General features: G+C 39.4%; 1 protein-coding gene across 1 annotated transcript; it reads left to right on the top strand.

Annotated features, from left to right (window-relative positions):
• The first annotated feature begins 234 nt into the window (after positions 1-234).
• Positions 235-1,652, top strand: LOC6528271 (protein rolling stone). The gene is made up of 5 exons (XM_002089288.4): positions 235-441; positions 499-712; positions 777-1,080; positions 1,133-1,416; positions 1,477-1,652. The coding sequence occupies exons 1-4, from the start codon at positions 304-306 to the stop codon at positions 1,296-1,298; spliced, it is 822 nt and encodes a 273-aa protein (XP_002089324.2). The 5' UTR covers positions 235-303; the 3' UTR covers positions 1,299-1,416; positions 1,477-1,652.
• The last annotated feature ends 15,714 nt before the right edge of the window (positions 1,653-17,366 follow it).

Below are 17,366 nucleotides of genomic sequence, written 5' to 3'. Positions count from 1 at the left end.
ATGGCTGAGGAAGGAAAATGATGTCAGCCACATGTCGTAATTCGCGTGGAACGAGAGGTGCGGGATTCCACGAACCACGGAACCCCGGCCGAATCGCACGCACTGGAGACCCCAACTGAATCGCATGTATCTGTTAATTATGCAGGACAGGCCGCGTGCTCCATGAGATAAGGAGTCCTGGGAATATGCGATGGGATAATTGGCGCCGGGAAGTCGATGCCATGCGGGCCTTGAGCTTAAAGTCACTTCTCTGCTGATTTACAGACGATTCGAAACATATAAACAAATTATTAGTGTAGGTAAATGTTGCGTTTGCTGTCCGGAACTGAGCCAGAATCATCATCCGGCCATCTTCAAGAGCCCTTAAGTTTACGGGATGAGCTCCGCTTCAGTGGACTGGGCTTACACCATCATACGCCTACGGACTTCCTGCGATCGCAAGTTGGTTCTCCTTAAATTTTTCCATCGACATCTACAAGTTCTATGTTGTACTTCTAGTGGCAGCGTGGGCCAAAATCTTCTATTTTCTTGGTTTATAGATGGCTTTTAGGCGGATTCTTTGGCACGGGCGTGGTCAGTTGTATCTATCAGTACTACCAACACGGAAACTTTTTTATTTTTTTGACCAACTGGGGATTTGTGTTGTGCGGCATTACCAGTATTGCCGGAGCCATACTTGTGACTATCTATCACTACAAGCCGGAAACCTGGGGTAAGAAATTACATGAATTAATTTATTAAATAATTGCTAATTATTAATACATAATTGTTCTTAGTTCTCCCGTCTTGCTGGATAAAGATCTATTGGGCCTGCTATTGGATCAACATCTCATTGGCGTGCTTGATCGCAGTTGTCTATTGGACAGCCATATATCCCAAGGATCGTGTGATAACTAATCCGACTCGGGTTTCAGATTTGTTTAACATATGGACTCACTTGCTGCCGCCTATTTTCTTCACCATCGATAACTTTGTGGTGGCGCAACCAGCCCGTCTTCTTCACTTTGTCTATCCACTGGCATTCCTCCATTTGTACGGAATTTTTGCAATAATATTCTATGCCCGGGGCGGTCGTAATTTGTAAGGAACGTATTAGGCATTCACCTTCTTTTATTTATTACTGTTGTTTCAGAGACGGAAAACACTATATATATCCTTTTTTAAATTTTGCTAAGCCAAAGATAGTTTTGAGAACCGTATCATGGCTCAGTATAATGTTGGTGTCCCTGTCCAGTCTGCAGTATGGAGTCTATCGACTACGCAATTTCATAGCACGCAAGCTGGGGAAACTTTTGTGATGGTTATGCTGCTCTTCTCATAACTGCATTAAAGTGATGCGTGCCGAATCTTTAGAAATAAGCATGCAGACAGACAAATAGCTGGTATGCAGAGAATATTAAGAGTTCCGACAACGAGGTACCCCCTTTAAGAAGTATTGTATTTCTAAAAAATAATCTTTATATGCAACTATTCTAGCCTAAAGACAATATACTTCGCTTGCCCACTGGCACTGGGTACTATGAGGACCACAGAACAAGCGGAGATATCAAAACAAATTTTGCTTATTTGTCCTCTGATATGTCGGACTTGTTTTGTTGTTTACGCCGCTTGCACGTGTCTGGAAAATTAAAAGCTCTGCTTCTGCTGCTGCATCTATCCTTTATTCCCATGAGTTGGCCACATCATGTCCCCGTATCTGTATCTGTATCTGTGTTTGCATCTGTGTCTGTATCTGCTTGTATCTATCTCGAATGTGGTACGGCATTTGTCTGCAGCTTATGGTTTTATGTTTTTGGTAGTCGCTAAATTTTTCTTTAAATTAATTTGGTATTTTAACCAAGTGCGGCAAAGTTGCCTTTAAATAAGAAACAAATACCCTGTACCGTTTAAGTGTACAGCCAACCCATGCCTACCTACGAACTGCACCTGCAATTACAGTTGTAAATAATGTGGGCACGACAGCAACAATGAGTTGACTCATTGCTGCATTTTTCATCCAACCAAGCGACCAACCGACCAACGTGCCACCCGCTCGCACCACCATCGCATTAACTTCTGCTTCGATAAATAAACAAGTTGAGCTACTTAAGATTTAAGTTGTTGTTGCAGTTGTTCCCGTCCTCGTTGCCGTCGCCCGTTGTTGTTGCAAGCGGTGCGCACACAAAATTTATAGTGAATACTTTTCCCCTCATAAACTGGGGCCACCCCTTTAACTGCATTAACCCCTTCAGTCCGTTACAAAATTGCACATTACGTATACGCTACGTATGCTCACTTGAAGCATGAAACCCTTCTGCACAGTGCACAACAGCAGCTGCGCTGCCAGCGTGTGCGTTGGATAATAACATAAGCATATACATGTTTATGTTAAATTAAATTGAATGCAAAAAGGCGGAAATGTTACGAAAATTGTGAAAAAAAAAGATGGAGAAAAAAGAGCGGGCGAAAGAAACAAACATTGAATACAAATGTATTTTCGCCTTGTTGGCTGCAAAGTCAGGAAACGTTATAATTGCCCCAAATGGATGCTATGGTGACGTGAAATTTAAGTCGGTCGTCCGTTTAAGTTATGTTGCCCCAAACTGCCATCGCCACCCACTTTGTATGCCAATGCAGTTGGTGGATGTCAGGCTGAGTGCAGCCATAAATACGTTAACGTTCGATGTGTTAGGCGATGCCAGCTGCAACTACAGAGCCCTGCTAAGTGGCTGCACTTTAGCAGTTCCCACAGGGTCCTTTCGACATGCCACTAAGCAAGGAGACTTTATGGGGATGTGCTTTTTTACTGCTCACTTGTGTGGGTACCAATAACTCTATAGGTGCATTAGATTGCTGCGAAACACTGTGAACTTCCAGGACGTGAAATTATTTAAGTGACTCGATGATGTCACGGAAGATTTAGCAATTGGTGATCCTTGGTGATTTGTTGCCCGACAGTTTAAATGAAGTAATGCCTCCATCAAAGTCTATGAGAAACTTCAAAATATCGAATGGCAATCCCACTCCAGCTGTTCAAATGTGTTTCAGAATATAAAACTGTAGTTTTTGCGTTACAATTATTGTTGAATACCAATTAGTTTGGAAAAAGCTACCAAGTGTGCAGTCCCCTTTTTCCGATGAAAGCACTATTTTTCTTGCCGATAATTAAAAATTAAAACGTAAATATTCAACACAATTGCCTGGCCAAATAGCAATATAATGCTGAACTATTTTGCATTGTGCGTATTGAATTCTCTGGAATGTTTCAGTAGGCATTTTGTTGTGGCCCGAGGCTCAACTCAAGCGGCATCGGAATTTTATTCTTTACCAACGCATTGGAGTGTTAAAATATGTATATGAAATTGATTGGCTGATTAAGCACACACTTTACACAAACCTCCCACACATAGTAGGTATTTTTTATCCTGCCATTATTTATTTTCTGCCGCACATTGTCTGGCCTTCGCATTTCACCCCTTTTTTGATTTGCTTCGGAAATGACGCAAATAACGCAACAAATTTAAGCCAGTCACAAAAATGTACAAAACCCACTCAGACAAGCTCACACACTGTCAAACGCAAACATAAACATACCTTCAGGACGGGTTATTTATGACAATAGGCATGTGAGGGCCAACAACAGGATGTTATATATTATGCCATGGGAAAATAAAGGACAACACACACACTCACACACACTCAGACAAACATCCGCTCACATAGGTACATTCCCAATTTTGCATAACTTTCATTTAATGTATACACAATGAGTGGTATTGCAGGGGCAATTCGTAAATTCAAAAAGATTAATTTGTAAATTTAGAGAGGTATAAATTGAAAATATCCATCAAAACTAACCTGAAAATTGGTAACAAATTGCTATACTTATTTGTATTATTTAAAACTACAAAAAGAGCATTGACTAGTCAACTTTCCAAATGTACTATTGTTGTTCATCCTTTTGAGTAATTTTGAGAGTGAAATTTAATTGTGCTGCTCATTAAAAGCACGTCGAATGGCCGAGAGCTCACCGGAAATATGTGATTTCCGGAGTTGTATACAAATTTGTTTTAAATTCAAAAGAATTTTGTGCAGTCTGAAAAATTTACAAATAATTAACTAAGGAAATTATCTAATCAAATTAGTTCTTTTGAAGAGTTTATGTTATAAAACATTCATCTATTGCTTAATTTTCATTATGGATTCATTATTTTAGTCATATATCAGCGCTAGAGGGGCTTAGTTGAAAATGCAATTAACAATTGTTTAAGAATAAGTTTGGACAAGGCAAAAATCAGAATCCTTTAAGGAAAGCACAAGGTTAAAATTCGAAAATTTACACAAATTACGCTGTAATGCAGTTAACTGGGACTTGTTTCAGGCCAAATTATTGGTAAATATCAGGTTTTTGTTTTTGCTTTTGCAGTCAAAGAAATGAGTTCGTCCTTATCTCGAAATGACACTCATTTGCCACAAAGCTAATAAACTTCATCAAGTCGCAGCGTATGCATATGAACGGTCTGAAATAAGGAAACTGGAGTGTGCGGCTAGAAATCAAGGAGCGAAGCCAAAGGCAATCACAGGCGAAACAATAAACAAGCATGACAATAAATAAATAAATAAATAAATGGCCAGACAAAAGACTTAAAAGGAGGAGTGGCTGGCCAGGATACGGCCATCCAAGATGCAGAATGTGAATCACGACGACTGAAGAAGTGCGAGAGTGAGGTCCTGGGCAGCAGCCACGCTTTTGTTTGCTTGAAAGGATAATGACGCGTTCGTTTTCCGCTGGATTCTCTTCCCCTGCAAATGCAAACGACAATATTGAAAAGGAAGGACATCGACAGGATAAGGCTGCCCGGCTGCCCGGCTACTCGGCACACAGGCTTCAGTGGATCGGGGTTGCGGTGCAGAAATTGATTGAATGGCGTATTAAACTTAAGCCACACAAACACACGCGCTGGCATAAGCAAACATTTATCTTTCCCCCTTTTGGCTTTGTTATTTTTGTTATTTTCTCTTACCCACTTCAATTTAACGGCTACTTAAGTCCTTCATTTTGAATAATGCTGTATACCGAAAGGAATTCGGGCTGTAGTCAATTGCGATGCAGATATGTGTGCAAATATTTGCCATTTTTTTATTTGTTACCTTGGCAAGTGCTCGAGGATGTCGGTATGTCCTGTAAATGGCATACCAAAGATGGATTGTTAGAGCATTCATTAAATTCTCCTGAAAGAATTTCGCAACTGAAGGTTGCTGACAAATACTTTAGCACCTCGTCAGCTGGCGCTTGAATATTTGCTTGAATATTTTAAATAAATATAAATATTATAAATACGCCATTTCCGCCGTTATTCACGCTTTTCAATTGCAAAGCACCGCAAAAGTCCCCTTCTGTTTAGCTCACCTCCTTCAATTTAACGGCTACTTTAATCCATCATTTCAAATTATTATCTTCTCGCCTGGTGGCCAAGTTGGCAACTTCCCGAGCACGCTCAGTTGGCCACGCATCAAATGGGCCCCTCAATGGGCATTAAAAGGAGCCCTGGCTATTCTGCCATCTACCTGCAAATCCTGCTGGTGATGGATGGAAGGGTATGGGAGTGGAAGGCCCATTAAAAGGCCACCGCACAATACTGCTGACATCACGGCTGATGCGATCACGGCGGCGATGTTGCCCGGCCACTTGGCCGGCGAATTAAAAAGTTGCTTGATAATCCTTTCGCAAAATAGACGGGATTAAGTAAAATGCTGAGCCGGAAATTTATGCAGCCCAGGTGGGCCAATTGACTGTTGGCCAGGTGTTGACCATCAAATTGGAAGGGCCGAACGAAAAGTTCGCTGCGAGAGCACTTAAAATGTGCCACAGTGTTGCAATAATTACCGTTAAATGGTCACTGTTAAGGACACTTGCGCGGCAAAAGAGGGAATTCAATCTTGTGCAGCAGGTTGTCTGTTATTATCCTTGCAGCCGCCCAGCCGCCCAGCCTCGCAGTGTCCTAGGCTCCTCGCTGATGGCGGTGATTTGTAATTTTAAGAGCCGTATGATTAAGTTTACGGCTGGAAGAGGGAACAATGGCAGATAAAAGCTTTCACGTCCACTGCATTCAGTTCGAATTGTGCTTCTCAGCAACGCTAATTGTTTAATGAAAGTATTTTAAGGAATACATTGAAATTTTTATATAAATTTTAAGAAATGTCACTTACCAAAAGAATAACGAATTTTGAAGTAAAATATACATTTTTGTGACACTTTAAATAATTCCCTCAGTCATGCTGCATGAATAAAGCACCTCTTAAAAGGACATTAGTTTGGTTTTAAAACATTTTATCCAGAGCCCAACTGGCTGCAGACAAGAACTAATGACTTGCCATTAAATTGGCTAGCCAAACAGTGCATTTAAATTAATGCACAGACAATCGCAGAGCGTTTTTAGCCAGAGAGCTGGCGGAGATTGGGGTTACTGGCACTAGTGCCCGAAGCCAGTTGCAAGCGGAGCGTTAAACCCAATTCCACCTCAACCCCCACAAAAAGGTTGGGGACACAGGACCCGTTTTTGGCGCCAGACAAGTGTGCACTTGTACTCATAGTTTAGCCAGCGTAAAAACATATAAATAAATATGAAAATGAAAATCGCATAGGAAAACCAACAGCGGCACCAACACCAACACCAACAATAGCTGCAGACACGAAAAATTGTCCTTGTTGGTGTTGTTAATGTTTTTCCACTTGCTGTCTGAGGGAGCACGAGATGCGATGCGGCTGTCTCTGAAGCAAAGTGCCATGCATTTGAAATTTTTAAGCACAACGCTGCGTGTGTGTGGGTGTGTGTGGCTGTGTGGGTGCTTCTGGCAGTACGAAAAGTGGGCGGTAAGGGTTGTGGCGGGGCGTGACTATGTGGCTCTGCACATGAAATAATGACAACAGCTATAAAATTTTGTTGGCTTTTTGCGACACAAGCAGAGTGGCAAAAGTGAGCAATGTTCCTGAAACTGGAAATGCATATACAAAATTTAGCACATGACCATCAAGTACACTTCGAAGTTAGAGAGAAATCGAATCTAATATCTTTTAAATTACATTTTCGAATATCAAAAGAATGTAATTTTTCACAATCATGTATTCCAGATAATAAAATCTATCCATGTATACATTTGGAAATAGTTTTGAGTTGAGCGTTTTTAATATTGCATTGATTGGAAAGTAATCTAATTTGTAAGACCCCTTTCTGCTGCGAATTGATGAGTTTTGGGGTCCAATTACAGAATCGAGAACGCACAACTAACGCATTTACTCAAGTGGCTCTTTGATACTGTGCGTCTGCTTTTCCAGTTGTTTTTGGTGCTGCTGCTGTTGCTACTGCTGTTGTTGTTGCTGGGTATTTCCCTTGCCCGACTGCCTTGAATTATTATTCATGAGAGCTTTAATTTATGCTGCAGTTAGAATTAGTGCGCTTTGCATTTTTCGCTATCTCGCTTACTTGTTCACATCCATATGCATATGTATGTACTATGTACATTCTGTATGTGGCGTGGTGTATTTAGTGCTCGGTACGGAAGTACTTAAAACGGCATTAATACTTTTATGACTTGTGGCCCAGGGAATCTGCGGTCAGGTGGTGCCACCAAATATGCCCATGAAATATTCATATCCATTTCATTCGAGATTTTGCGCAGGTTCACTTGAATTTATTCGTGTAATTGGCCAGCATGTGTAATGAACTGAGGGGATATTAAATTAGAAATGGGTTGCGTGAAAATTAATTTTGGTAATTTAATGAAGTACATTACAAATGTAACTTTTGTTCAATTATCCTTTACTCAGATTAACTGGTGCAAAACTGTACGTCTATTCACAACTGTTTTATGGCAATACATGGATCGTCTGTTTAGAACATTTTTAAAGAATTTGGTCAATAGTAAATCCTTCCTGCATTCACAGGAAAGAGTCCGTTTCCCCAATACGGGCTTTATTTTAGAAACTAGTTTGACATCTGTATCAATTTACATGTTCAATTAGTTTGATGGGCAGTGGGAAATAGGGGAGCTGAGCCAGCAGCAAATGGGGAATCAGATACTTTGACTTTTGACGGCTAAAAAATTCAAAAGTTTTGCTATCGCACTCCCCCCTATATTTCATTGCTCCATTTGCCTGGGATCTCTTCAACATTTTGGAAGCTGCTTATGGCCATTTGCTTGTAGCCAATTTCCATTTTAGTTTGAGTGGCAATTTGAGCTGGGATTTGTTTATGGTATTTTCATGCTTATTTTTATTTCCATTATCTTCCCTTTATTTGTTTGTTTTGCTCGTGCTACCATAAATGAGCAGTGAACTGGCTCTCCATTTGCCATAGAAATACATTGCAATTTGCATACCCCACGTTCCCCAATCACAAGCAACAACCATAATAAGTTCAGAGATCTGCAGAACTTCGCTTGCATATGTATATGTACGAGTATGTATATAATACCTCTTTCCGCTTTCGATGGTGAATTTTCTTTAGCCAAGCCCCTTCGCTGCGTTCGTTTTGCATTTTTGCGCTGCTTGTTTGAAAACTAATTAAAAGTTTAAATGTTTGTAATTAGCGTCGAAATAAATGTCTGCCTGCCACATTATAAAATTAGTAAATTTTATGCCAAACTTCTGCTGCAGTCAAAATATTCGTACTGAAAAACAAACGCCAACGCAGTTCGGCTGTCCTTTCCGCCTGCGATGCGGTAGTTTTAATTTCGCAATTTGCAGTTCGGTGTGGTTTTGTTGTATTTCCCATTTTCGGCTGTGAGCCGATACTGTTCTGTTTAGGGTTATTTTATTAATTCTAAACTAACATATATAGATGGCATGGCACTTTGAATGAAAAAGTTACTAGTATCCTATGTAACGAAGATTGAATAACATATTTAATACTAAATAATGCGATATATATTTCACAATTTTTTATACACAAAATAATAATCATTTACCCAATTTATAATAAGCATTGAAAGAATGAAGCATCGCCCAAAATCCGGCCAAATTGTAGGCAACTTAGTGAAAAAGTCAATACATTTGGTACATAAAAATACAAACAGCTTATCGTTCAGGCCGGTTTAAATGACCTCGCCCACGTCGGTGTATTCAATCAACAATAAAAACGCACACGCTTAATTAATTTAACCCGAAAACTCAACCACGCGAAATGTTGACGAATGACAACGACAGAAAGGACGACAAACTCACAAACAATTCCATCCAGCCCACCCTCAAGAAATGAGCCCCAACAGCGGACATCGAAAACAAGTTGAATTTGATTTCGCTGTCGACATAAAGAAAAAAAATCAAATTCACGGGGACAAAGGACACAATCAAGCCTTTTCCTTTACCCAGAAAGCATTCAAGAAAGCAATATAACTTTACTGTACGTTTCGCCGAAATAATACCTCTCAACTACACTGCTGTACGCAAAAACTTTAAACAAAATAGTTAACTTTGTCTTGGCTCTCTATATTTAGAAAAGGAATTTTCAATAACAAGCTACCAATACAAAGCGGGGGTATTAATTTTATTTTTGCGTGACACTAAACAATTTGCAGGAAAACCAACTATTAGAAGGGCGTGTCGGTAAATACAATACACGAAAAAAATATAATGAACAGCTTGAATAAAGGCAACATTTAAATAGTATAATTCGTCTAAGCTATAACTATTTGTAAGAGCTATAACTCTACGTATTACACTGTTTCCAAGTTTAGCTTTACACCTGGTTGCAGGTATATATTTCGTGAACCACACTGCAGATGAGCTTAAATTTTGTTGCAATCGTGAATACAGGTTAGCAAACATGAGCTGAATTACACAAATCAGACCTTATTAAAGCGGGTGAAGTCGTGGTGTTCAAGGAATTACTCAACTGCTTGAGTATTCAATATTGCTCCACTGAGTGAGTGGCCAGCTCAATATCAGATAATCGCAATTCATCGTTGCTTAATTAAGGTTTGTTAGTCTATCCTCCCTTCATGCACCTCAATCCGCACTATTCGTCCGCAATCCCCAATTCAATTGAACGGACTTATGCACACATCCTCGTGTTCGCAGACATGTTCACCACCAGCCAAATGAGATCAACAATCCAAATTCAGGCCGAAATACACAAGTTACATACTCGTATATTTATATTTAACAAAAATTTAAGTGTTTTCTTCTTGCCGCGAATTCTTCAGTTCAAGCCCAATTTATTTTCTTTCTTCAATTGAATTTTCTTCATTCGCAATTATATTCCTTAAATTTCTGTTAAATAAAACCTATTTTCGTTGATTTTTCAACTCCCCCAAGGACCCTTTTCTCCCACACCCGAGGTAGCTGCAATCCGCTGGCTCAGCAGGAGGAGCCATTGACCAGAAGGCTGCGGGCGGGTTGAATGTCGTGGCTGTCGCTTGTGCTGTGTTGACCAGGAAAAACGCGGGAAATTAAGGATAATGTAATTTATTGATGTACTGTAAAAGTTAAGCTCCAGACGGCGGGGCATGTGCTGTGTTCCAGTATAAATTACAATTTGACAGAGAAGCCAAGATATGGGAACGAGTCGCGCAGGGCTGTATTCATGCGGGTTGCCCATCGCATTCATAAGCTTTTATGAGCGCAATTAAACGCAGTATAATTATATTGCAAAAGCTTGCGCACCTTTAAAAGGCATTAAAACTAAAAAATATAAATAAAGCATGTGCATATATGCCACTTAGCCTTTGTCAGACTTGAAATATTTATAGTGCACTTGTGTCGGCAATAAGGGGAGAAAAAACTCAAACAAACACCGGAACATTTTCATTTTTGAAGCGTTTTGGAATAAAAAGTGTTAAAGTTAATTGCAATAGGTTAATTACGGCCAGGAGTTCGGTTATTGCATTAAACGTTTTCATTAATTAACGTGATTTGATTCATATTTAATAAAGTAATTTTATATTAACAAGGTTAAAAAGATAGACATCCCAAGCTTGCAATTTTCAAGTGTGCAATTCGAATTGTAAAATGGATTAAACTGCCGTGTGGTTTTTCCTGGAAAACTTAATTGTGGCAATTAAAGCACGATCAAGAAAGTCAAACGCTTTCGGTGACTGCTACCGAAATTCTTTCTGACCAAACAATCAACACTTGTCAGGAACTGTTACACTCGCCCGTTCGAAGGCAAGTGTGTGCAAATATGCCATGGCTTTCGGCTTTGACCAAACAAACATATTTGCCGAAATCCGAAATGCCTTTGGCTTTAATTTCGGGCGACGTCTTTGGCATTGGAGGCGCTGGTCTTATTCTGTCTATTTATATCCCAAGTTCCCGCCCATATGTATCCTATTTCCCGCATCCCAAACACAGATCCCACACACAGATACACGAGGAATGCCAGCAGCTAGTGGCAAGTGTAAGTGTGGCGCATTCCGGGCGTGTTGAAACTGTAAAATAGATGCTGCCATCCCCGTTTCCGCCGCCCACCCAAGATGCAATTGCAGCTGGTTATATACGAACGGCGTCAGATAATTACAGTGCGTTTCATAATACCAAGTACGAAGTCTGGTTAACTGAAGTTCAGCAATAAAATAATTTCAACCTCTTCAACTGTGTAAATACATATTTAATTGTGTCAGAGTATAATTGGCTTAAGTTTCTCCTTTTTCATAAAATTTTGTAAAGCAAGAGAACGTTAGTTTGGTAAAACAAGTTACACATATACATAAGTTGTAGTGCTAGCAAATTAATTATCCTTTGTTCTTGATTTCATTTGAAAAAGATTTGAAAGATTCTTATGCTGCTGAAACATAGTGTACCACTCTCCCACATACTTAATCTGGAAATCCTTTTTGGCCTGCTCACACAAACACCATATAACTAACAAGGAGGAGACGTCGGCGAGGATGCCTCCCTTCTCGTATTTTAGGTTCTATACGCTCTGAGCTAGCTTAGCTGGAGGAGATTTATGGAGGAATTCCTAAAAGAAATCCAAGTCAATTACTTGCTTAATTATTTCCTTTGAAATTTATTGATTTTTTTCGCTCTACCCTTGGAGAACGCTAGGAATTTTCGCTCAACACGCTTCGTTTGCTATTTGTTTTGTCTTGGAAATCGGCAACTGTACGATTCCTTCAGCCAGAGGAAATTTGAAATGTAATGGAAAAAGCGAGTGAGTTTTGCTTTTGGCGTTTGACTTTAGTTTAGGTGTGACTGAGCAGCAGCCTTGGTGCAATTTCTGACTGTCAGTTACCTTGAAGCCAATGCACACACTTGACCGGAAAAATATAAATTAGATGTAATAATAAGTTTAATTTAAGGGCCATTTTCGTTAATTAAAGAAACCGGGGTCAGTGAAGTATCTTTAAATATTAAAACTAACAGCAAAACAGAGGTTTCTGATTTCATTATTTTCAGCTAAGCTTACAACTAAGCTGAGTAGTTTGTCTATTCTTAACTGAGTAACATGTATATTGGCATCCTTACACATTAATGCATTTCAGTTGTAATTAATTTGTGTGATATTTATTCGTTTTTTATATACGATTTTTCGTTGTTCCATGGTTTTATGCATGGTTAGCTATACATATGGACTTTAAAAGCAGTTTTTAGCAGTAGATGGGTTTCGAGTGGACGTGAAGTACACTTACGGGCCTTTTCAGGACAATTTAAAAATTGAAACCTTAAAGCGTAAGTGGTTGCTTTTTACGGTGTTTATTTTAATACATTTATTTTTATGGAAAAAATATCTGCTTTTAAGCACATTGATGAGTTATTTAACTTAAAAGCATATCAAGTCAACGTTCGTTAAATGAAATGAATATAAATTAAATGTAATTAGTTTTGAATATATTAGCGAAAAGTGTTTCATTAGGTTTTAGCACTATTTGCTGTATGAATCACCTTTCTCCACCATTTCTAAATTCCTTCGTGGGAGGTCACATCAATTGTTCCCACAAACACAAACGCGATTTTTTTTGGTGGTGTCCCAGCGAAAATGTTTTCCCATTTATTGAGTGAGTTTCGGGTGTGTGTACCCCACGGCAAGAGCCACAACGAAAATCTCTTTATTGGATTATCCTGCAAAATTTACGCGGCATTAAAAGCGGCCAAACGAAACCCACTACCAGCGCCCCCTGGGGTAAAACGAATAGAAGTGTGTGTGTATGTGTTGGAGGGCTTCAAGGGGTTAAGCACAAGGTAGCCAACTCGTGAACAACAAAACGAGAGAAACATTTATTTACATTTTTAAGGTCGTCGTCGGCGCTTCCATTAGTCCACAGCAACAACGAGCTCCCAATACCGCCAGCCCAAAAAAAAAGAAAATAAAAAAAGAATCCATTAGCCAAGCGCATATTTCCCAGCCATTCCCTACTTAGGCCATTTAAAGTTTTAAGGCCGCAACAGAGCATCGGATTTCGTGTAGCGGACTGAAAATGAAAAGGATTTGAAATGTTGGCGATTAAAGCCCTTGGGGTAGAGTATCAATTAATCGAGGGAAACTCTTGAATACTTCAGTACCTGTTCTGAAAGGCAGAGTTTTCCTTTCATGTTCATGAAATAAAATTATGATCATTAAAGTAGTTCGTAGTTTGCAGAAGCCCAAGAAACTTGAATTTGAATAATTGAAAAATGTAGGTCCCTATAGGACATTATGTCAGAAGTAGGAAGATCAAACAACATCTCGAACGGGCTTCACTTGTCATTTTGATTGGACGAATATGACATATCGGGGACGAAATCGAGACGTGATGCTCCAATCAAACTAGCGAAATGTAGTTGCCAGCGGCTTTGATCTGGGCTCCCCATGACCCACAAGTAGAAAAAGCGAAAAGAATGCAACGAACAAATTGCCGAGAAACCTCAGCAACGGCAGTTACGGTGCTGACTTCCAGAAACAGGATTATTCCGGGACTTTACAAAAAATAGAACGTTGTGAAAACATGCGTTGGGTGGTTGAATGCGAGTAAAAGTAAGTAACGCTTGTTTGGCTGCAACAAATTGGAAAATTCAACCCAACATGGTTTCATGTAAAGAAATTATTTTAAAAATTATTTTTTCAGGGGAAATTAAGTGCCGACAAACCAAGGGAGAACAGTTTCTTATAAGTAGATTTGCGGTAAGATGAAAAGTTTTAAGACAAAAAAGAAGTTATGAATATTATTTAGTAATGACAATCCAAACCTTTTACGTAAAAAATAATTACAAAGTATAAAGTTTTCTTTTTAATTGAACGTTATACATTTTGTATATATTTGTATTATGTTATTTGGCATATAATTGACATATAATTATTTGCATAAAGGGCTAGAAACATATATGCCCCTAGCTACTCATGTTGCTCCCCATCGGCAGCAAGAACTGTTTGACATGTCAGAGGCAAGAATGCTGCCATGGCAACAATAATTGAACATAATTTGGTATGGAAATCAAATAAATGCAAAAAATAAATCAACTATGTCAAAAAGCAGCAGAAAAATGTAGATGGGTGGGAAATTTTCATTCATCCATGTATTTAGAAATGCACGTATAAGTGATTTCACATCTATATAAACAGGGCTATATTTACACAATGTAAAGACCATCTGTGTATATGTATGCTGTGGGAAAATCAGAATGCAAATGCATTTCCGCATATTTATTACGTGACCGATAAAAAAGTAGGGAAACTGATTTTCTGATTCGAGATATTACCTACACTGAATGTTTAAATTTTATATAAAATATTTAGCTTTGGTTATTTGGTAATACGCAGTATTCCCAGTTGTATTGAACACAACTTATTTTTACTTAATCTGTCTTTAATATTTAAATCCTTTCGACCTTTATTCCCAACTGCACCCTAGCAAGCGAACAAAAATATAAGTTAAATAAAAATAAATAGGAAAAATATATTTGAAAGCAAGGACCCGTTGCTGCCGTAGGTTGCACCAACACAATAGAGAAAATACGCCCCAAAAGAACCCCTTACCTAAAATCACGCATGACAAAATGCCAAAGAGCCACCAACAACGATATTTACAGCAGCAGCAACCAAATATTCGAAGAAATTTTGAGCCGGATTCTCCCCTTTTTTCGGCCGCAGCAGCAATGACTTTTTACAATTTTCATATGAAATGAACCATTAAATTGAATTGGCATTAAAATTATGTGCATGCTCGTATGCATGCTATGAAGGAAACAGAAAATATACAGAAAAATAAGGGAGATATTTTCGGGCGAAGCTTTTGGCACTTTGCATACGACTAGCCAAAACCCATTCGAGCTCGAGTTATTTGCATTTTTATTACAACAACTGCGAGCGCAGTTGGAGCTGCAAATAATAAAAGAAGATGGGGAGGGAAAAATTCAAATAAATGTTTGTTAAGTATTTTTGAATTGAGTTCACCCGCCACACACATTCATGCACGCATTAGGCCAAAGCGAATAGGAAACCGTTTAGATCCGTGCACCTGCTGCTTCACAGCCACAACATCACAAATGGCAATAACAGAAAGGACCTCTTGGCAACGACAGCAACAGCGACAGCGACGACGACAGATGTGGGCATAACAATGGTATAGGACTACAAAGGTGGAATCTTATATTGGGGCTCAAGAAATGCAGTTTTCCCGGGTCAAAGAAATGAGATCGAATGTTTATAATAACAATAAGCCACGGAAGGCAGAATTTAATAACATAAATTGCGATTTGATGAAAATTGCGCATTAATAGTAGGGAAATACCGTATGAAGTATTCACCGCCTTTAATGTTTGGCTTCAGTTCGTGGCACTTGAACAACGATTTTCGGTTTGCCCTCACTTCAGCTTTTCCTACGCACTTTCCTGACCATCAATTGCGGTCTGCTTTTCGCATTGTGCTCCAATTTGGCCCTTGTTCTCGTTCCCGCCAGCCAGTCCCTTTTTGGTTCCGATTCTACGATTTTCTCGCACTAGTTGCAGGCATCGCGTGTCTCTAATGACCCGCGACAATGGACGCTTGCGAAATTTCGGACCACCGCCTCCTTTTGCATATTGCACTGCAGCTGACATAAAATTGCCATCGCAGTACGGGCAAAACACCAAGCCACTCGATGGCGCATTCAAAAGCCAGTATACAGACGGTCATTGCAGTTTATCGGTTCGCAGTTCTAATTTTCTATGGGGGCAGCGGAAGTTGGTCACTCAAACGCAGACGTCGGTGTCTTTTTCAGTCGAGTGGCAAAAGTTTTGAGCTCAACTTGGTGAAAATATAATTAGAACCTCTTAAGTCAAGTCTCTTTATTCCTCAGTTTATGTTTTCATAGCTATTTTTAGTTCTGCACGAGGATAAGTATCGTGAAACAGGACAGTCTTTTAAGTTCACAAGACGTATACTTGATTTTTGTATGGCTAATATTGCAAGGGTATGACATTAATGGTTGATTTCATCCGTTGTCTTTTTCTCTTTCAGAATTCAAAGAATCCTAAAAATAACTTAAGGTAACCTATTTAACTTTTTTCTCCTTTTCATTACGACATTCTTAAGACGGATTCCAATCATTTCGACTGCTTCAACCTGATTTCATTCCCTCTCCAACGGACTCTAAAGTGCCTGTCAATGGGTTCGATGCCACTTGAAGCAGTTTGCATGAAAGAAACGACAAAAAGGCGAAATCCTTTTCATGTTTTGGCGTTATTTAATTAACAAGCAATTTGTTTCGGCCCGTTGCTAATTAGGCGCGCCCCATCAAAGACAGCAGAAGACAAAAGTCTGGCGATGCATCGAAGCGAGCTCGGATTTCGCCCAGCGCCTTAACCCTTGACAACTTGAACGCCTTTCAGACACATTTCCATTTTCACACTCAACGTGCCGAAAACAATTAAGCGCAAAGCAGCCTTAAAAAGGAAGCAGTCAAAAGAATACAACAAAAAAACGATGGCTTTGTCTTGAGAATACTTTTCCCTTTCAGTGCGGAGGGATCGACGAAAGGTAAGGGCTCTAACGACGCAGCAAGTTATTGGTGTGTATACCCCGAAATTTCTCGATATCCAAGTTTTGACTTTTGTCTAGAAATCGCCTAGAAGTCGCGCCAATTCGTTTAATAGAGCCACTGTCCGTGACTTTGAAGAACACCCAACTTGCAGCGGAAAACTTGCGAACTGCACGCACCACAAGAGTCAGCTAACTATAACAACTTGCATTGCATGGCTCTTTGAGTCGAACAACAGCCAACACAACTAGCACAGCATTAGTGGTTCGGCGGGTCTTGTATCCATTCACCGTTGCACTGAGGGACTTTCCATTATTATTGGAGAAAGTTACCGTCTTTCTCGTTTAGTATTATCATATTTTGCATAATCATGTTGGCCAAACATTTTTAAAAAAACAAGCAACTCGATAAGCTAAGCTATATAATGTATAAAACCAGGTAACGTAAGGACAACA

The sequence above is a fragment of the Drosophila yakuba genome, chromosome 2L (assembly GCF_016746365.2).
Source record: "Drosophila yakuba strain Tai18E2 chromosome 2L, Prin_Dyak_Tai18E2_2.1, whole genome shotgun sequence".
In the NCBI taxonomy this organism is placed as follows: Eukaryota; Metazoa; Arthropoda; class Insecta; order Diptera; family Drosophilidae; genus Drosophila; species Drosophila yakuba.
The sequence above is the reverse complement of the archived record's forward strand: the minus strand, read 5'-3'. Positions and strand labels throughout refer to the sequence as shown.

Excerpts from the sequence above, each read along its gene's own strand:
- LOC6528271 (XM_002089288.4), top strand. The coding sequence starts at position 304 with ATGTTGCGTTTGCTGTCCGGAACTGAGCCAGAATCATCATCCGGCCAT. Across the intron at positions 442-498 it reads CGGACTTCCTGCGATCGCAA|TGGCAGCGTGGGCCAAAATC; the intron begins GTTGGTTCTCCT and ends TTGTACTTCTAG. Across the intron at positions 713-776 it reads CTACAAGCCGGAAACCTGGG|TTCTCCCGTCTTGCTGGATA; the intron begins GTAAGAAATTAC and ends AATTGTTCTTAG.